The 21605-nt window shown below is 41.6% G+C and overlaps 1 protein-coding gene across 1 annotated transcript in view; it reads left to right on the plus strand.

Annotated features, from left to right (window-relative positions):
* elp2 (elongator acetyltransferase complex subunit 2) overlaps positions 1-20697 on the plus strand; it is a 28275-nt gene extending 7578 nt beyond the window's left edge. The window contains exons 9-22 of the mRNA XM_039820906.1: positions 90-185; positions 1618-1718; positions 6922-7053; positions 8126-8275; positions 9008-9199; positions 10021-10090; positions 10292-10387; positions 11976-12033; positions 13115-13187; positions 13904-14096; positions 18365-18486; positions 18625-18767; positions 19384-19497; positions 20081-20697. Of these exons, the coding sequence (XP_039676840.1) occupies positions 90-185; positions 1618-1718; positions 6922-7053; positions 8126-8275; positions 9008-9199; positions 10021-10090; positions 10292-10387; positions 11976-12033; positions 13115-13187; positions 13904-14096; positions 18365-18486; positions 18625-18767; positions 19384-19497; positions 20081-20276 (1736 nt within the window). The 3' untranslated portion in view covers positions 20277-20697. The remainder of the gene's footprint in view (positions 1-89; positions 186-1617; positions 1719-6921; positions 7054-8125; positions 8276-9007; positions 9200-10020; positions 10091-10291; positions 10388-11975; positions 12034-13114; positions 13188-13903; positions 14097-18364; positions 18487-18624; positions 18768-19383; positions 19498-20080) is intronic.
* Positions 20698-21605: the final 908 nt, after the last annotated feature.

Below are 21605 nucleotides of genomic sequence, written 5' to 3' on the forward strand. Positions count from 1 at the left end.
CCTACTCGGTTAATCAGCTACCTTTCTCTATTATAAAACTGATATCTTGATAACAGTCTTCGTGTGGCCTCTCCGTGTTCCTGCTACAGACGTGTCCTCAGTGTTTGCTGTGTCTCTTGAGACAGTCCTGGCAGGCCATGAGAACTGGGTCTATGGAGTCCACTGGCAGCCTCCTCTATACAAAGGTACCTTGATGAAAAACCAGGGCCATTACTCACACAAGTTTCAGATAATTGGCAGTAGGTTCCTGCAAAAATGTGTTTAGTGTTTGTCTAAAAGTGAATTTAACTTTCTGAATCGACATAGTTGCCTCCAGTAAATGGATTGGCTTGCACGCTACGCTGAGAGACATTGTTTCTCTCCCCTTTTGTCTTACAATGCTGTTGCTTACAAAAGGCAGCAAGAGATTGTGACAATAAAAAAAAAAAAAGAAAAGCGGGTGTGAAAAGTTATTGCCTTAATAAGCTCTCAACGGAAAAGGCTAATGAATGTGCTAATCTCTGGTTGCCTTAAAAGCTTATTACATCAAGATCATTTCACACCTATCACATCTTTTGTGTACATCACACATCGTTTAGATACTTAAAATAAGTAAAGCTGCTTAATTATGAGGGCAAAGGTAGACTCGCAGTTATTGTGCTTATATTGAATTATGTTTCCATCTATACAAAAAATATTTTTATTATCATCAAGCATAGATTGTAATAATTAGAATATGACATGATACCATGCATCCTAATGCATGGCATCTTTTTTTTAACCTGAAAACACATGTAGGAAGCACATTTGATGCATCGGAACTGACATCCTAAATATAAAGTGTCAGTATTGTTTGCTTAAATAAATTGTGCAAACAAAAGCATGGTTATGATTACTGTGCAACCTTAAAGTGGCTGTACTTGACATTCAGAACATTAATATAGCAGTTAACAACTATTTTCTATGTAAAGATTTAGTGGTGGTGGTCTTTGAGAGCTGTGTGCAGGCAATCCCACACTACTTTTTTTCAGTATTTACAGTACAGCCCCATAAAAATTAATCAGAAGATCACAAAACCACTGGCCTAATAATTGACTGTTGTCTGTTGGCCATTAGTCTCGCATTGCCAGACCTTCCTCCACAGCGCTGCTGCGGAGGATCTGGCTAGTCCACACAGCATTCCGGGATGTGAGAAAAACGTGCTCTGGTTTATTGGCATTTCTTTAAACCAATCACAATAGTCATGGGCGGCACTAAGCGCCAGACGGAGAGCCACGGTGCCTCTGCAAAATAGCCTCGGGAAGGAACTTGTTTTGGTGGAACGTGTATGTTCAAGAGTTGTTTTAGTGGTGCAACAGAAAACTCTGATTGGACAGATAGTCTAGCTAGCTGTCTGGATTTACCCTGCAGAAATCTGAGGAGCAGTTAACCATAGTCCTCATAAATCCACTGGAGTTTAGAATGTCAACAAAGACATCGAAGAAAGAAAAAAAAAAAAAAAAAAAAAAAAATTAATTTTAATAAAAACCAAAAAAAAAAAAAAAAAAAAAAAAAAAATTAAAAATTATTTAAACATTACCTGACTGTGTATGCTGCTCCTGTATGGGTTTTCAAGTGTCTTTATGTCTCCCTCTGCAGGTGGTGAGCTGCAACAGTCTCTCAGTCTGCTTTCTGCCTCCATGGACAAAACCATGATCCTATGGGCTCCTGAGGAGGGATCTGGAGTCTGGGTGGAGCAGGTGAGTGTTGACTTGAGTACAAGGAGGGTGTAGTGGTATGCAGATACACAGAGCATACACGCATGGCATCAATCACTCTCTGCAGGGAACACAGGGTTTGCACACAAACTCACACACCAATTTCCCACTCTATTTCTGCAAGCATCCCTTTCAGTAGCTCTTGACATGATCCAGGAGCTTGAGCCCTCTCCTTGTGTTCTCTCTCCTCCTGCCAGGGCCCTCGTGCTGGTTTCCCTTCTATCACTCACTCACACTGAACCCCCTCTTTTACGACCTATTCCACAACACATCCGACAGGGGACGGAGAGGTTTCTGGAAGACATGCCATTTTTTTTATTTCTTGATGTCTTTAATTCTCACCCCCCACTTCTGCCTTCTGTCATTTTCTGTCCTCCACTTCCTCTTTTTTTCTCCACCACTTGCCTTCCTTTCTCTCCTCCGATATCGCCTCCCTCTCACACATTACCTCTCTCCTGCTTTCCCCCCTCCACCTCGTCTCTCTTAGCTCCCAACAGCTGCTGTTGTGCCAGAATAGGGCTAAATTTAACACAAGTGTGGATGGCGAAGAAAAAGCAGTTCTCTGGCCATCTGCCCCACACCTTTTTTTTTGTTTTTTATACGACTGGACAATTCTCAGGTGGCCCAGGAGTACCTCAGATTACCTTTCCACGTACCTGACAGAAACACATAGTCATGGGCAGAGTTGCAGAAAAATCAGACACAAACATGCTCTCACACACACACACACACACACACACACACACACACACACACACACACACAGACATACACATACTGTGTATCCCACAGGCTCCCAAATACACACACACATATCCGTCCCATTGCACAGAAATGGCTCACCTCGCCATGGCAGGCACCTTGAGTGTGAACACACTCTGAGGTGAAAAGAAAGATTCCACACTTGATCGGTTACTTTTTTGCGCCTTTGATCTCATCATGCACATCCACAGTGACGAGCAACAAAGACCATGAAAGTCTCGATTCTCCTCTCTGACAAAAGGAACGATGATTAGGGCCTGAAGCCTGTGCCGATTCTTGTCACATATTCTTCTCAGTATTATTAGACAAAGGTGGTCAGTGGAAATGAAAAGCAGCAGTGGCCGTTTTAAATCACGTCTGTTGTGGCCAATATCCCTCCACCGCACAGGCCTTTCTTCTTGATGTCAAAAATGAAAGAAAATCAACCCCCTACCTGAAATAACCTTTGTTGTTGAATGTGAAAGTGTATTTCTCTCCTTTTTTTTTCTTCATACGAGAGAGCCAAACCTTTTAAACTGACAGGTTCCCTGCCTACAAAGGAAACTTAACCTCTAAAGCTCACACACACAGATACACAAAGAAATGTTAGTGAATTGAACTGTATTTACATTTCTTTTCCATCTTTACAAGTTAGACACACTCAAAGGCCGTTGGTCCTTTTCGAGTGTTTTACCATTTTCTATGGGAAGTTGAAGTTTTTGGCAGAGCAGATTCCACAGCGCTAACTGACCAGCCATGTATGTCTTAATTAGCCATTTTTTTACAAAGAAGGGTTCCACTTCTTCACGCTGATTAGAGTAATTGCTGAGATTTAATGGAGAGCAGGGCTGGCAGTGGGGTGGCCGGGCCCACCGCTGCGTAAAGCACATCTTACTAACAAGACACACTGGTAATTAACTTCTCAGACTGACCACAGCGGGCCACTACAACGCCTGGAGGGATTGTCAATTTGTGTGTTTTAAGAGTTAACCTATTGTCAGACCTCGGCTTATGTAGTCTCTTCAAGTTACACTTGGCCACTTGAAAGATCGAGGAAGCCACTAAAAACAAAATGAGTTGATATTTTTTTTAATAATGTGCATGTTAAGGTAGTTCTCTATTAATACTGTCTATTAAAGACTTTATAGCTGAAAAGCAGCATTTTGCTGCCCTCTCTGGTTGACCACACGCAATGTCACTGAAAGCTGTTGTCAGAAGTGTGCTCTGTTGAACCTGTAACACAGTCACCTGTACTTGGAGTACAGGTACTGTACACTGCATGGAGACGTACAGGTGGTGAAAAGTTAAACCAGTGATCACCTGACTCTGCAGTACCCCTCAGCTCTACAGCCATCCCAGCTTATTGTTTTGATTTTTGGCCCTTTTGGCCACCTCTCATCAGTGTTGTGGATTTTTATTTCGTTCAGCAATTGCTGAAAACATTTAGAGATGGGGACAGCAATTCATGGGCTATTTCAAGTCATTTATGGAGCCAAATGCCAAACTTGCTGGCTCTGGCATCTCAAATGTGAGGATTATCTGCTTTTCCTTGTTTCATATCATTATAAATTGAATATTTTGGGATTTTTGGACTGCTGATTGGATAAAATGTGGAATTTGAACACAACACCTTGGGTTTTCTAGATGACAAATTAAAGTAATTCTTAGTTGCAGTCCTTACTTTATATTGTAGATCTTAACATCAAGAGAAATTGAAAGGAAGAAGACTCTCAGCGTGTCGGTTAGTATTTCAGCCTGAAAAGTTGATTTGAAAACCTGTACTCTACACTGTATGGGTTTCCCATCTTGGCTAAGCTCATTCAGCACCCATCTCCCTCATTCACTCCTTCAAAGAATGATATATGGCTTTCCCACTTTTGTGTCCTTGTTCTGTTCCTCCCCCTAACCCCCACTTGCCAGCGATAAGGCACGCCGTGCATCCATATTGTTCCTCCACTCGTAAACAAGACAGATGATGGCTTTTTGCCTCTGTGAGTTTTTGCATGATTTACGGCAGGCTCTTGTGTGCAGAATTTTAAAATCAACCTGCTTAATGTTGAATCTTGTTTGCTCTAAATCTCACCATCTATGTGTCTACCTGACTGTCTTTTTTTTTTTTTTTTTTTTTTTTTTTTTTTTTTTTTTTTTTTTTTTTCTCTCTCTCTCTCTCTCTCTCTCTCTCTCTCTCTCTCTCTCTCTCTCTCTGGATGGCTGGAGGATTGTGCCATTCAAAGTGAAGGCATGCCTTTATCGCTGCCATTAGTTCGGCTGTGTTTCAGCCTGTAGACAGGCGTTATTTTGAAGGTCATTGATGACCAATCAAGCTCCCTAAGAAGGCCGGATGATTGAGGACACCACTTTCCTGCCACATACAATAGACATAGTGAAGATATTTGTGTGCCTCTGCTGGTGGGTTTGTGTGTAGCGTTTCAACATGTTTAACATGTAATGAGTGCATGTACTGTACATTCTTATGTGTTTCTCCTGCAGTCTGCCTTAGGCCACTGCTGCAGCTAAAAATACTCTATCTACCTGCTTCAAGAAAAGATAACACGCTATGCTGTACATCTTTCCATATTTGAATCAGTCAAGTGTGAATTTAGCACTTCTCATATTTCCTCACAGCCAATGTTCATATAATTTAAGGCACAAGCTAATTAAAGATGGAGAAGATATAATACATCTGGATACAGACCTCAGTGCTGCTGAGAGGGGAGGATAGTGCTCTCTTGGGTTGATTCTGCTGCTATCGATCCTAATAGATCTCCCCTCTGGGCCCAGTTTACCTCCAAGGCCTCAGAGCCCGATAAAGCTTTTAATTGTTTGAATTCCTCAGTGAGAAGTTGGCCTGGTCAACACAATACTCTCAAAGTATTGAAGAATAAACTCACAAGAGTGAGTTGATAGGAAATGAAGATGTCTCTTCATGCAGGAGTGTAGGCTTACTATCTTGCACTGTCCTTTATATTTCAGGCTTGAAGCATATTTTTCTTCTACAAGTCAGTTGCAGGTCAAAATATCGACAGCTCATGGTTAGAAAAGCTCTCTGTTGCTTCAACAAGAATTCCTGTGGATTCATTTCTACATTGTTTCAAGTTATTTACATCCCATAATCCTGCATTGAATCCTATCGGTTATGCAAGCAACCGGATGAGATATTAATATTGTCTTGTTTTCTCTATTTTGGTATGTAATTTCTGTTCTCTGCGGATATTAATGTCAATGAAAAGATGAATGAGAACAGATTGTATTTTTTTTTAAACATTTTTAGAACTAATTAGATTATTTTTATTTTTCATTATGGCTGAATATTGTTCAATTTTAGTTGTAATACTTTGTTTTGCCTCTTACACTTCTATTTACTTTAAATGCACTTGTTTATTTCTTTTTTTTTGTTCCCTGCTTAGGAAAAAAAAAAACTTAACACTTAATGTGAGTTAGAATGACGGAGTTTAAACAAGTGAATTTTCATTTGTCACTGTAATTGGTAACTGCACTTAAATCAAAATGGGCTTTCTGCCCCAGGTAGTGATTTGAATCCACAAAATTCAATACAGAATTGTCTCGACACACAAAAGCAAGGTGTCAGAGATTGGACAGGTGGTCAGAATCCTAGAGGAGTTTTATTTTCTAGCAATTTCTGAGCTGAGAGGCAGTGGTTATGGCTGTTTTCAAATTGGATTGTTTTTTTCAGTGGAAGCTCAGACCCTATGGACTCTCATGTCCACGGACCCTTCACTGTCTATACGATCTGCCCTATGAGCGTGACGCAGGGGTCACAAGCTCTCACCCAAATCTAATTTATGTAAATCCTTCTGGGTTCTCAAGCTTTGCCATTTTTCATGATTATTTGTTAAGTGTGATAGGCTGCGCTGCGATTGCTTTCCTTTTGTATTAGACAAATGTATTCTGTTAGAAAAAACACAACACAGTTTATTCAGCTCTGATAACTCCAATTTAGCATAATTTCTCATTTGACTTGTCAGCTTAATTTGCAGTTTTTTTCTGCTTCTATCACCATTATGTGAGTTGTTAGTTAATAAGTCTTGGAGAGAGAAGGAACAGATTTGAGAACTTTTTACCTTACTCCTCTTCTTTTCTATAAATCTGAGCCTGTAGGTTTACACAGAACTCAGGTGTTTGATGGAACCACTAGGCAAGATACGGCATGTCTGAATGTCATATAGGATGAAAGGAGGCTAAATTCATAACTCATAACCTAATTTACTCGGTTGCTTTTTCTCCATATGTGGCAGTTGATGCACCTCCATGTTTTTACAGGTTGCTTTCATCTTTGTCCGCAGCAAGTCAGTGACTCTGACCCAGAAACCAAATGTTCTTCACCCACCTGATGTCAGATACGAGATGTGTTGAAAAGCAAATGAGTTGATGCTTCCGATCAGTTACGATCGCCCCCACATCATGTTATTCTTTTTCTTCACAGGTGCGTGTAGGGGAGGTTGGTGGTAACACTCTGGGTTTCTACGGCTGCCAGATGAGTCCGGATGGCTCCATGATCGTGGCTCACGCTTTTCATGGAGCGCTACATCTCTGGTGCAAAGACAAAGACAAAGAGGTGAGCCTCAGTTACTCTTAAACTTTCAAATCAATATAATGCCAGTATTTGTATTCTGTTACAATACACATGTTGAAATTATTTCTTACATTTACACACAAAATGTACAACATTTCCCTGAAGCACTGGAATTGTAAGGGACTGTTCGTTATTTATTTCAGGGGCCACCGGAGAAGTTTTGGGACCTTTAGTCAAAATAGACATGACCCTCCCCTCGCCAGTAATAATTTTTCTATGACCCTCTAAAACAATTTGGAAAAAAAGGCATGACCCTCCCCCAACAATTTATTGATACCTTCTGCACTGGTTTGTGCTTGGCAAAGATGTATAGATTACCATTGTTTTTTTACAGCAATGACATAGGTGATTTAACCTCTGCATTCACATCTGAAGCATCCCATTCCTCTGTTATGATGTGGTGGCCATTTCAGTAGATTTACTCACTAACATTGTTGTGGAAACACAATAAGCATGAAAAATAAATGCACACTTCCTGCATTACTGCATTACTTCAAATACTAACTTACTCCTCTAGTAAACTAGTATTAACATGAAATAAAACCATAAAACATTGAGACCATTCACCAAAGCACTCTGGGTAACATTCAACACACAAACTGGTTGCTATGGTGTTTGAAATAAGATTCCATGTTGGTGCATTGCTACACAGCTACACAGCTACACAGCCACACTGTGATTAGTGTAATTAGTCACACCAAGTCTCCTGTCTGCCACTCAATTTGACTGGCTTCGCATCTGTCTTTGTTGGGTGTCCCTGAGAAACAGTGGGGGTCTAAAGTCACAACGTAAGTTCAGAGATAACCGCATTTCAATCACGCTGACTCAGAAGGTGAATTTAAAGTACAGCACAAACCTGAAGGTGTTGATAACTAATTCAGATGTTTCAAAGGAGATCGACTTCTCAGAGAGCAACACCTAAATTATAATCCCCCACTCTATTGTAATTGCCAAACAAACTAGTCATTGAAGTGATGTGTATGTAGAGGGGAAATTTAAAAGGGAAATCAGAGGTTGAAAGTTGTAAACTGACCATTGCAATGCTGTCCGACAGGGACATTGGAGGCCTGGGGTTGTGATATCAGGTCACTTTAATGAGGTCCAGGACCTGAGCTGGGATCCTGAGGGTGAGTTCATCCTCAGCGTGGGCTCAGACCAGACCACCAGACTCTTCACTCCATGGAGAAAACAAGATGCCAAACAGGTAAAGTAGGCTCAGAATCACCTATAACATGCAAGAATTGCAAAGCTGATTGTAGCTCAAAATTAGTGACATTAGTTTTACATGTTTTATGTGCATAGTTAGGAATTAGATTAAATAACCAGATGGCAAGTATACTAATAATTCATCACATTGATGCAAATACTCTATAAACCTAATATTGTCATAAAGCAGTCCTGTTCAGTGATGCAACATTACCCACTATGGCCTAATGCAACTAAAGATATTAAAAGGATAGTTACCCTGGTATAAGCAGAATAGCAAAATTTCACATAATCATATCATTCACTCCTATCAAGAACAATACGAACATACTGAATGTAACGCACACATTTTAGACACTTGAATACAACACTGCTATTGGGGTTCTTGTTCTTAATGCAATGAGGTTGTAGTGTAGATGAAGAGCTACCACGCCACATTTCTTTATTTATGAGACAATATACACCAACACACAAGTTCGGAATATTGCCACCTCACGCCGGTGCCAAAGGAATTTCGGTCATCTTCTCTTTGAACAGGAGAATCAATGTTGTATTTGGCTTGGTTACAATTGCCTGCATGTAGGACCAAGAGACCCGGTTCCACAACATCAGAGATCCATTTAAACGCTGGCACTTCCCCTGGCAACCACATGCAGCTGGTTGGGATCCTCATGAACATGATCTGCATCTTTACAATACTATATGTTCTCATGTCTTTTTCACCCTGCAGGCAACCTGGCATGAAATCTCACGGCCACAGATCCATGGATACGACATGCAGTGTCTGGCAATGGTTGGAAGGTTTCAGTTTGTGTCGGGAGCTGATGAGAAGGTCCTGCGGGTGTTTCAAGCACCTCGTAATTTTGTGGAGAACTTTGCTAACATCTCTGGGACCTCAAGAGAAAAGCTTTTGACATCTAGTGTGAGTCAGGTTATTTTGATTCATTGCATGGCAAGTAGTAGTTTAAATCCATGACCTTTAGGGCCCTATCTTGCACCTGGCACAGCGCAGCGCAAAACCCGACACCTGACAAAGTGTCTTTGCTAGTTTAAGACTGACGCAGTTGTCAATTTCCAGTCCAGCGCCCACGTCGTTTAAATAACAAATGCATCTGCGCCCATGGGCATGCTGGTCTTACAGGGAGGTGTGTTCAGGTGAATTCTTGGCGTATTGCTATCTTGAGGCAGCGGGAAGTGATCGCGCCATTGACCAACACAAACCTGTCAATAGCGCAGCATTTCATTGTTATTTTAACAGCGAATTAGTGAAATGTGCCTAGGCTCGTGCACAGCGCGCGTACACTGTGCTTGTTACACACACGCGCGCAGCACACAAACATGCAAAAGATTACAAATAAAAATATTACGGTGCAAATCCGCCATCATAATAGCAATGTGCCAAGGTACAAACGCGCCTGGCTTTTAAAGGGAATGGGAGATGACACTGATTGGTTCATTGCATGTTACGCCCAAAACACACCTATGAATTAATGAAGTACAACTCTTTTTAACCATGCGCCCGGCGCACGGACCCTTTTTTCCGCCGTCAAACTAGCAAAAGTGTATTTGGACACGCCATGCGCTTCACGCTGTGCGCTTAGATTGTTAAAATAGGGCCCTTAGAGCCACATGTTTGCCGTATGTCCAAAGATCAGGTCTTACTAAAACTTTTTCACTTTGTTTTCCAACCGTAAAATGTGCTGTGTGTGTCTTTTGTCCATTCATTTATCTTCTTTTTGCCAGGACTCTGCCAACCTTCCAGAAGGAGCCAGCACACCTGCCTTGGGTCTGTCCAACAAGGCTGTATTTCAAGGTAAAATACTTGCTCAGCTCCGCATGCGGGTGTTTCAACGCTCCGGGTCGGGGTCGGGTTTTATCTGATGATCAATTTTCATGAGCAGTAGTTTAATGGTTTGTGGGTTTGTTTATTATTTGTATTTCTTTTATGTAATGTACTATTCAAAATAGTCAAATATATTCACAGACGTCATCATCATACCATTTATATTTACAGGTGACCTTGCCCCAAAAACCAATGAAGAAGAGCGGCAGTTCAACAGTGTATCTGATCAATACCAGGAGTCTTACTTCCACCCACTCATCATGACTGGTACTGTAAACCCTCAAAAACAACACTTTTAAAGTATTTTTTCCAACATAATATGGTCCTTTTCTAAGATTTAGTAGTCATCTCAGTAAACCCCCATTTATTTAAAGCTCTTTCATAAATAATTTTAGAACCAAAATGCATCCCTGTCTCCTCCACAATTTGATAGCCTGATTTATATTTCCTCATTGCGATCCACTCAGAAGCCTGGGTACACATTTAAGAGTTCCAGTCTGCCTGTCGCTAGATGTTCTAGATGTTCGACAATTATGTGCTGCCAGACGGACAGTTAGTCATTACGGCTCTCCCCATGCTATACCACAGTGCCTGAGGTCTGCTGGAGACCAATGATATTACAGCAGGAGAGGGGATGAGAGCAAAGGGATGGCGGGTGATGGAAGACGAAGAAAAGGTGTCAGGAAGCGATGATCTAAGCAGAAGCAAAAAAATAAATGCAGGAATAAGACAAAAACATTGCAGGCTCTCATATGAAATTAGAAAAATATCTCAAATGTAAGATAAGATGGATGGGTTTGGGTTAATGTGTAGAGAGGACACAGAGGTACACAGTGGAAGAAGAGTAACGGAACAAAGGCAAAACAGAGAAACTAGCAGATGGGAAATGGATGAGAGTCGAAGAGAACGTAGTGTGGCGCTTTGAAACCCCTGGGCTAGAGGATGTCAAGGGCTGTCACCAGCATGATTGAAGCCACTCCTTAATCTGCAATCCTAATTAGAAAGCAGGCTTATGTGATTGCAAAGTTTAAGTATCAATGACCCCGGGCTATGTAGGGAGCAACCAAGTACGGAGACTGTTAACAATGCATTTTCATTCGTTTGACTGGCTTCCACAGGAAAGGAGAGGAATTAATAATTAGGCAAAATGGGAAGCCGATGACCAACAAGGAAAACACCAGGAGTGTAGCTTTCAATTACATGCAACACAAGGGCAGCACAGGCTTGTGCAGAGACTGTGGTGTGTGAAGGAGAGGATCAGGAGAGACTAGATTTGACCCCCTCTCAAAGCCAGCAGCTGCTAAGAATCGGAGATAAAGCAGCAGTTGTTTCAAAAAAGCTTTTTTTTTTTGTATGAAAGCGGAAAGCTGAGGATTTCGGATTTCGTGCACGCTAAATGCTAAAAGAGGCTGCATATGAATGTGAGAGAACATTGTCTCGAGGCGATCAATCATGCTCTCTGTGTACCATGTAATTTTAAGTCACTCCTTCTGTCTCTCTGGTACTTACTGTCTTTTGTTTCTCTTTAACTTATAAGCCTGTCACATACACACATTCAGCATCCTATCTGTCCCTTATTGGGTTAACAGAACAAGGATTTAAAAGTGGGAAATTATAACACTTGGGGTGTAATCCTTCATTTAGTAAATTGGAAACTGGTTGTATTTGAATTTTAAAACAGCTCAGTTTTCAGGGCCTTGCAAATGACAGTTATGTAAGGTGTGTGTGTGTGTGTGTGTGTGTGTGTGTGTGTGTGTGTGTGTGTGTGTGTGTGTGTGTGTGTGTGTGTGTGTGTGTGTGTGTGTGTGTGTGTGTGTGTGTGTGTGTGTGTGTGTGTGTGTGTGTGTGTGTGTAGAGCCCCCACCAGAGGATCATCTTCTCCAGAACACTCTGTGGCCTGAGGTCCAGAAACTGTGAGTATCCAAATGTCTCTCTGCTAACAACGTATCCAAACCCTCTCAGCTTGTCTTTAGTTTCAGTCACCTGCTGGTACAAGCAATATCCAGTCCTGAGACAGTAATACAATAACAATCTTCACTACATATTTCTTTTTTATGTACTTCCTTTGCATATAAAGACATCCGGGTTTCCATATTACTCTTAATTAAGCAACATTTCCAGATGGAATTGTGTTTGTTTGATTTTGCCCAAAGGGTTTATTGTAACTGAAAATGATGGACTTCCCAAAGCTCTTAGTGGTCTCCCTCCTTGCATTCATTAGCCAATCACAATCCAGCTTTTTGCCATCCCATGAGCCTCTCCTCCTGGGGGGAATATATTGCCTCCATTTGTGGCCAATGTTAAATCCATTTACCTGTCAATCCGCCATAAACATGACATATGGCGTGGCCATTTATTGGAGGTGTGGGCAATGTGTGTGTTGAAAAGCATTTTTCTACCTCCATTTGGCTTCACCCCCTTGAATCATTTACTGCATAATAGAAACATTAAAATGAGTAAATGGCCGAGTTATTTTTGTGGCGTAAATAATGCTCTCAGCGCCGTGGCCAAATTGCTGCAGCATTTGAAAGCTTCGTGTTTAGGGAGAAATTTCCCTGCATTGGTTTGCATGCTGTGATTTCACTTTGTGGACTCGTTGACATTTTAAAACAAGAAGGTGATAGTCGGCAAGCTAAAAGTAATTAGGCTGCGAGTGATTAGTCGTGTGATTAGCCGTGAGTGAGCATCATCATTGTTCATCTCTGTCAGCAGAAGGACCAGTCATCGCAGATCAGTATTTTAATTTCACACTCTGTCTGCTTTTTTACCTGTCAGCAAGCAGCGATGGCTCAAGCCTGGAAGCTTGTCAGGGAGATGCTTTGGAATAAGAGAATACTTAATTTACTGTCAGACTGGGAGTGCTTTCTTTGTTGTTGTCCTCCTCCCGTCGCCCGTCTGTCTTTCAGGTCACGTCTGTCCTTACACATGTTCAGTACAGCTTGAATCCCGTTCTTGATTAATATCTGTATGGTTGTCCTCCTCTGTCTCCTCCAGGTACGGCCACGGCTTTGAGATGTTCTGTCTTGCTTCAGACAGCGCCAGGGCGGTGGTGGCATCTGCATGCAAGGTCAGTGTGATAAGCAAAGGGCATTAGATCAGAAAGGAGAGAGCATCATGACACATTTACTCTGCATGCTCATATTCTCACACACACACACACACACACACACACACACACACACACACACACACACACACACACACACACACACACACAAAGCAGGGTTAAACACTCCTGCCAGGTATTGATAGTACCTAGCTTGTCTTGACCTTGATTCCAGACAAACACACAGCTGGTAGCCATCACATATGTGTTTCTGTCTTCCTGTGGAATACAATCACTGCGCTTCACTTTGACTCTTTCTTTCTACCTCACCCACCTTGTGTTCCTCCCCTTTCACCCTCCCCTATATCTTCTGTTTCTTCCAACTGCCCTTCTTTCTTTCCTCGGCACCTCTTTGCTATATTCCCTTCTCCCCGCAAAATGACATTCCCTTTTATTCCCTGCCACGACCATCCGCATCCCTATCCCACCTCTACATCTTTTTTTCTTCTTCCTACAAGCAAGAAAACTTTTTATAGCGTTTTTTGGCAAGTGTGTTACAAGAAGAAGAAAAGGCAAAGAGGGAGATAGAAGAGACAGAAGATAGTATATAAAGCAAAGTGAAATAAGTGCATAACCCACACAGTAAAAGATAAAGAAAACAAATGGGTTTCAAGATGCTTTTTTCAAGATAATGTATTTTTTCTGTGTAGATGAGCTAATCTAAACTGTCTTTCCAGGCATCTAAAGCCGAGCATGCAGCAGTTCTGCTGTGGAGTACAGCCACATGGCGCCAGCTGCAGATGCTGCCGTGCCACACCCTCACCGTCACCCAGATGGCCTTCTCCCCTGATGCACAGCTCCTATTGGCTGTTTCCCGTGATCGCACCTGGTCTTTATGGAGACGGAACCTGCCCACACCTGAAAGTCCAGGTGAGTTGTCACTGATAAGGGGGTCCACCTTAAAGGATTGTATCATTTATTTGCAGTACAGCTCTTCATGGCGTTTTGCTAATAAATTTAGCTTGATTAAAAATGTGTTTTGAGTGAATTTCAAGACAAATATTGGAGCCTTACTGGCAGACAACACCAGCTGCAATATAAATAAATTAATTAAATAAGGTAAACCCACTGAGCAGATTCGTTCCAATTCAAATTCGAAGTAAAGCTGGCCTGATTAGAGGGACTCCCCTAATTAATACTGTGAAGAGCCAAACAAGTGATGCGTTAACTGAAATCAGTCCAAAGAGGAGCTAATAAAAGATTATTTATTAAATTAAACCACATTTTTTTCTGTATATTTATGTAAATTGAACACAACCCCATAACAAATGTATTAATATCTTTATTTAACATTTGCATAGTAGGTGCAGCAAAGCTTTGAAATGGGGTACGAGGGCTTTCAGATGGACACTAACTACACAGAACACAGATGCCTTCCTGTTTACTTATTCAACCTCATTTATTGCCAGTGGCGGCACCAGAGATTTTCTTTTGCTGGTGCTTTGGGGTTGCTGGACGTTTCAGTGAGGGTGCTCTGAAATTTTGAGTTTCCCTTGACACAAATAGGCTAACGTTACACACACTCGCGCAGATGCCCACCCACCTCCGCCGCGGTTTACTAAACGAGCGAACGAGAGAGATTGATTTGAAGAACTCTGATTAGCCCACCAAACATATTTCAAATACCAGCCAACAAGCCAGGTTCAAACAATCATTACTGCAGCTCTCATACATTGGCTCAGAAGATTAATGCAGCAGGCCAAATACACCACACATAGCCAAGCACACACATAAACACACACGCGCATGTATCCTCACACAGTTTTCACATTTGCACGTATGGTCAAAATACTGTAGTCATATCTTAATATATCTAAATAAGCCACGGAGGGCGAACACGTTTTCTGGACTAAAAATAAACCGATGTCCAGTGCGCTGTATAACTTTAGATTCGGTGATCCATTTATTCACATTTCTGTAAAACACGTTTATTACTGTAATGTTCTTCTACGAGACAGAGATAAGAGTAAAGTTCTTATATGGACCCCTATCTGCTGACTCACCCACTGTGACCTGGCTGTGCAATCCCCTGGTCTAATGTCATTTACAGCAGGGTGACGTTAAGCATCCTCAGCAGTAGCCTAATCACGGCCGCGGTCAGCTCATCTTCCTCCGGCCGCTTTTCTTCGTCCCGGTTGGTGACAGGTTCACCATATCTCTCAGTCTCATTTACAGGTTTTGATAAAGTCTCCACACCTTGACGTTTAGGGAGTAAAAATGTATCCATTGCTAGCGTTAAACTCACTTCTCTAATCCTAACAGCTCCAAATATTGAGCTCTTCTTCTTCTGTGTGAATACGTTACTGCGGAAGTAAGGTCAAAAGTTGAATGTGTGCTGCTGCGGTGCTGCACCCTTTGGCCGAATACGATCACCTGTGTTTTTTTAGCCTAAAAATAATCGGTTTGTTTTATTAATGTATTTATTCATTTTCCAAATATAAATTATACTATTTACACATTAACGATTTTTTTATTTATTTATAAATCAACCACAGCAATTTCTTGGGGGTGCTAAGGGGGTGCTATGGCAATCCTAGGGGTAGCTACAGCACACCCTAGCCCCTCCCTGGCGCCGCCGCTGTTTTTTGCCGGAGGGCTTGTCAGTATAGCAAGGTTGCAACAGATTGTGATAGCTCATCAAATCTGTGCTTGCGTGCATATCATGTCGGGATCAAGATGAAGAAGGAAACTATCAACGCTGTAAAGACATTTCTAGAGCTCTGCAGCACTTTTTTGAAGAAAAACAAACATAGTGGCAGTATAGTGGCATGTTTTCGGCCCTTGGTTTGATTTCAGGCTCCTGGGACAACAACACAGCCTTTTGTTATTTTGACATATTGCAAACACCAATCTAAAAGCCTCCTTTATATCACTCTCTATCTCTGTTTTTCTTGACCTTTTACCTGTTTCAGATTCAACTCATCGGTGGTGACATTACTGGTTAGAGGAACAGATTTGTTTCAGGAAGGTCACCACTGTCAGTATCCACATGGCCTGAGAAATTAAGTGAATCCTCTTGAGAGCCACACACTAAATACTCCCGGGGAACTTGAGTTCTCATATTATAGCCTACTCTTTGCATTTGATTTGAACATTTAATAGGATTTCACACCACTTTTTTTCTTTCTTCTGTGGTGGTAACAACAAGAACCTCATCCTCATTGCCTGCACATGTCCATGTAATAACCCTTATTTTATCATTTCTCTGATGTACTTTCTCTACCAGCATCCCAATTTCTGTTTGGCTCCAGTTCAGTTTTCTTTTTGTTTCCATTTCAGCCATGTTCCTATAAATTTAACCATATTTGTCAATCCCTTTTTATATATTATCATTATTTCTTATTGTTTGATGTGTATTTACCATGTTGATTAGAGATTTTACAAAAATAAAATGACACTTTTTGAAGAATGAAAACCACCTCTTGCAGAATAATAGAGTAATTTTAAGAGTAAAATGGAACAATTTAAAAAAAAAAAAACATGAACAATAGAGCTATTACTGCTCTGAACATACATCTGATTAATCATGTAATCACTTAAGAGCTGCTCTGAAAGGGTTCTCTTACACTTTTCTGTAAGTAGAAGTAAGTTAACTCTTTTGAGCAATCTTAAGTGTAATTCTTAGAGGTTTGATCAATATGGGCCCAGATTGGGTAATGGCCAGATGTGAGCTCTGTGCAGCCCCACTTTCCATTCACCTCCTGCCGCCCCCATTGTAAACAAGAGCGCACTCCTGGAGAGTTTGTTTATATAAGAGAATCTCCGCACCTCAACTCAAATCAGACAAATAACCCGATCCTGTACTCAAGGTGAGCAGAACACGACATTTAAGCCCAGAGGATTACCTTCCACCTGCACCTGGTAACACATTTTACGTCTCTTTTGGCAGCTCAGAATGGTCCTGTGCTTTCTTGTTTGCCTGTATAGTGGACTGCACCGAGGCAGGGATAGTGTTTGTGAGAGAGGAAGGGAGGGTTTGGAGGGGAGGGGGTCCCGTCTGTTTTGGTTGGCTGCTGAATCACTCACGGTGATTGTGAAGAACACACACACAGTCTCGTAGGCCAGACCAGGGAAGGTTAAACAAAGTCAGAGCTGATCAAACAAACTGACTCCCTACATTCTCAGCTTCTCTGTTCTTCTTTTCCTCTTCCCCATTTAGTCTAACCATGTCATCCTCCCTTCCTCTTCCTCCACCCTCTTCTCCGACATGGGTCCAGCGCCCAGACATCTTCATTAAGGAGACACTGAGGCCTCCCTCTCCTCTCTTTTCTGCTTTTTTGCGCAGCTGTCTATCTAATCAGTGCTGCTCTCTTATCTTCTTGATGTATTTTGCTTAATTGTGTCTTAAACCGAATGCGCCTCGTCTTTCTTCTACTGTTTCTGTCTCTGGTTTCCACCTCTGTGAGGTCGAACTGAACAGCCCATTGTGCTCCTCACTGTCCTCAGACAAGGGTGTTAATGGAAGGAGGTGCAACACGTGTGTGTGTGTGTGTGTGTGTGTGTGTGTGTGTGTGTGTGTGTGTGTGTGTGTGTGTGTGTGTGTGTGTGTGTGTGTGTGTGTGTGTGTGTGTGTGTGTGTGTGTGTGTGTGTGTGTGTGTGTGTGTGTGTGTGTGTGTGTGTGTGTGTGTCACGAACAACCACAGATATGTGTGCATTTCGAGTGTTGTGAGCACATAGACACGGTGGAATACTCACCAACACTATTTTTTTGTGTGAGAGAGAGAGCAGCACTGCTGCATACACACAGACAGGTGGCTGCCACCAGCATACAAACAAGCTCTTTGGGGAAAACCAATCTGGGGTCTGAAATGACTTAGGCTGGGGAAATAAACAGCAGCAGGTCATAAACCAAAACTGACTGAAATGGAGGGCTGGAATGAGGTTCTCCGTCTTGTTTATTTGTCCCTCTGGAGAGCCATTGTTGCAACAGAGCAGTGAGGTAGGGATCTAGACATGCTGATGTCATGCTACAATAATCATGACACAAAGTTTTGACTACCAGCTCATCAATCACCATAAAGGAAGTGTCAGAGAATTGTGACAAAATACATGTAGTGTTGTGACTGATAATAGTATTCCGAGTTTGAGTTCATTCTTTATATATTCTCCGTACTTGTTTGTGTTTATATCCATGCAGAGCCCCAGTTCTCGCTGTATGCACACACAGGGAAGGACACAGCCATACACAGCCGCATCATTTGGTCATGTGACTGGAGCCCAGACAGCAAATACTTTGTGACATCCAGTCGGGACAAGAAGGTAAGTCTTTTCTCTTAAGGTGATGGTTGCACTTTGAGGTAGTAATGTAATGAATGCATTTTTGTAGTAAGCAGCTATTACATTTGTTGATTGCTCATGTGTGTGTGTGTCTTTGTGTGTGTGTGTGTGTGTGTCAAGGTGATAGTGTGGGGGCCGTGCAGATTAGAGGACTCTGTAGACACTATGCTTCCTCCTGAGATTAAACCATGTTCTTCCATTTTGGATGTGGGAGATTCTGCTACTGCTGTGGCTTTTTGCCCTGTACTCTGCTCTGATAACAGGTGTGTATATATATATATATATATACACACACACACACACACACACACACACACACACACACACACACACACACACACACACACACACACACACAGTATATTTTTGTATTATGACACCCTTTATGAAATTATCACATTATGGTTGTCTGTTTTGAACAATTTAGTACAATTGGCAAAGTAATAGCAATAGTAATAGGTTACCTTCTCTGGCTCAGCACAATCTATGCTCAAGTGTTAGCTGGGAACTATGGAAATGAGGAGACTACAAATCAATACTGAATATATCATTGTGTAGACACAGGGCAGAAGTCTGACTTCAACATCACGTTTGATATTAGAATACTAAGATCATCTACAATGTACCAATAACGCTTCAGGTCTGGGCATAGTGGGCTGCTTGATAGTATTGATATAAATACAGCTTTATTAGTCAAAGGATAAAGTATTAAGAGATTTTTCCTTTAAAGCATTGATGAAACATTTTCATCCTGTTAAAATTAACCTAAAATATGTAGTGGAGTCAAAGTATGAACATTTTGCACTATTTCAATTGTGTTTCTAGGCCATTGCCTTAGGGTTTGAGCTGAGTTTGTGTGTGTTTTGGTGCTTTCCACAGCTACCTGCTTGCAGTGGGGCTGGAGTGTGGCAGGATATTGCTGTACAGGTGGAGCCCTGGCCAGGAGCCTGCTAGAGGACATGACTGGAGCAGCTGTGGAGAAACAGACATCTCGTATCCTTAAAACACACAAACACACACACACACACACACACACACACACACACACACACACACACACACACACACACACACACACACACACACACACACACACACACACACACACACACACACAGAGTCTCATCTGAAGTGTATACCATCCAACTTTGAAAGGCCTCCAATGGCCACTACTAACGGTAGTGTGCCTTTAGTTTCCTGGCTGGCAGCAGGCTGCTGAATTTGAATAGCTGTGTTCCTTTGAGCTGGGCAGCAGTTAGGAGGCAGGCATCGACAGGTATTTCTGTGTGCGTTGTATCAAATATGGGTGTGTGAGTCATCATCTGTAGAGCTTAGGGAGTGAGTCTTTGTTGTGTCTTTTCATCAAAAGGCTTCTGCTCCTCGGGCTGCTCACAACCACACTTTAGTTGCTCACAAGATTGGGTGACAGAAGTTTGGGATTGTCTCTGCATGTTTTGTGTCTGAGAAGGAGAGCTGGTACAGTAGTGAAGCATTTTTTTGTCTAGATTTTTTTCCAGTGCTTGTTCTGTGATCCAGAGTATCTTGTTGTTTCCCTTCATCACACATACTTTCGCAGACAAAGCCATGCTTTGAGGGTCAAGAGGCTTCGCTGGAGGCCCAGGACTGGCCGAGTAGGTCAAGAGAACCACAAGAAGGATGGACAGACTGATGGAGAGAGTGAAGTTGAGGAGGAAAGCTCCTGGGTCCAGCTTGCCAGTGCCGGCGCCGACCATTCTGTCAAAATCTTCAACATCAACAAACGGGCTCTTTAGCACCACCAACAGTGACACTATTGCGTCTCTCACACACAGAGAGACACTTGGACTGAGGCCACAGCTGCTAGCTGGCAAGCCATTCACTCCCTGTGACAGCCAGTTAAGACATGGGTCAGTCGCAGGACAAACCCACAGCACACATGCCCCGCAGAGTGTCTGCACACAGCTGAAAAGATTTGATTGGTGGAAGCAAGATGGTGAAAACACCATGACCCTAGGGTGGTATTTTGTTTAGACACTTCACAATATTTTAGATTCAAAGAAGATGACGCTGCTGCATATCAGATCGCATATTTAGACTGGTTATCCAAGTAAACATTTAGACGGTAAAGGGATGCTTTTCAGTAACAAATCAAGGAAGTTGCACGAATGTATGGGGTGTAATTTTTTTTTTGGGACAAATATATTAAATGTTTTTATATCCAAAATTTCTTTTGTCTTTTTGGTCCCTCAATGAAGTTCTAGTAATTGTAAAACCACAGAACTCTTAAATACAAGGTAGTGCAAGATCACAAAACATGAATAGTGTGTAGCAGAGCCATAACATAGTTCCTGTGTTTATACATGTTTTAGCCCAATTACTAAAGACTTAATGTACATTTCAGGTTACCATTATTTTCAAAGTCATCTTGCTGTATTTTTATATTACTTTCATGTCTTCCAGGCCGCCAGTGGTTTCCATTTATTTCTGTATGAAAAGAATCTGCAGAATCTTGAAACTTGCATGAGCCGTTTAATCAATCAAACTTAACATCAAGTCTGCATTTATTTTTGCATAATTATTATTTTACTTTCCGAGTTACATTTAGTTATAATGTAATGCAGTGCAGGCTTTTCAAATCAAGCTGATTTTACAACAATGGAATGACTTAAAATGATGGATTACCAATCTTTAAATCTCCAAAGATTGCTTTCATAATGCAATTTAAACTATTGGAAACTAGACCATTGGTTCCCAATCTTTTTGGCCTGTTACTCCCTTTCAACAAAGCAATGTCTGTGTGTGAGCCCTCATCGCCGGATTCTTATGTCTGCCAGCTGTGAACCAATTCAATCAAAGAGTGAAATTACCCAGTAATTCACATAGAAAAGGCAAACAGAAAATCCTGAAACTTATATATAAAAAATATTTGTGGCAAACAAATATTTTTTATACTTTTCTACCCTGTAATCATGTGTCTTCTCAGAGTTATCTTACGACCCCTTGTGGGTGTTAAACACCCATTTTGGGAACCACATGCAATCGAAATTCCGCAGTAATAATAATAAAACATGGGTATGGTCCATTACAGGCCAGACTTTAAACATTACAGTAGATTAGGATCA

Source organism: Perca fluviatilis, chromosome 13 (assembly GCF_010015445.1).
Source record: "Perca fluviatilis chromosome 13, GENO_Pfluv_1.0, whole genome shotgun sequence".
NCBI lineage: Eukaryota > Metazoa > Chordata > Actinopteri > Perciformes > Percidae > Perca > Perca fluviatilis.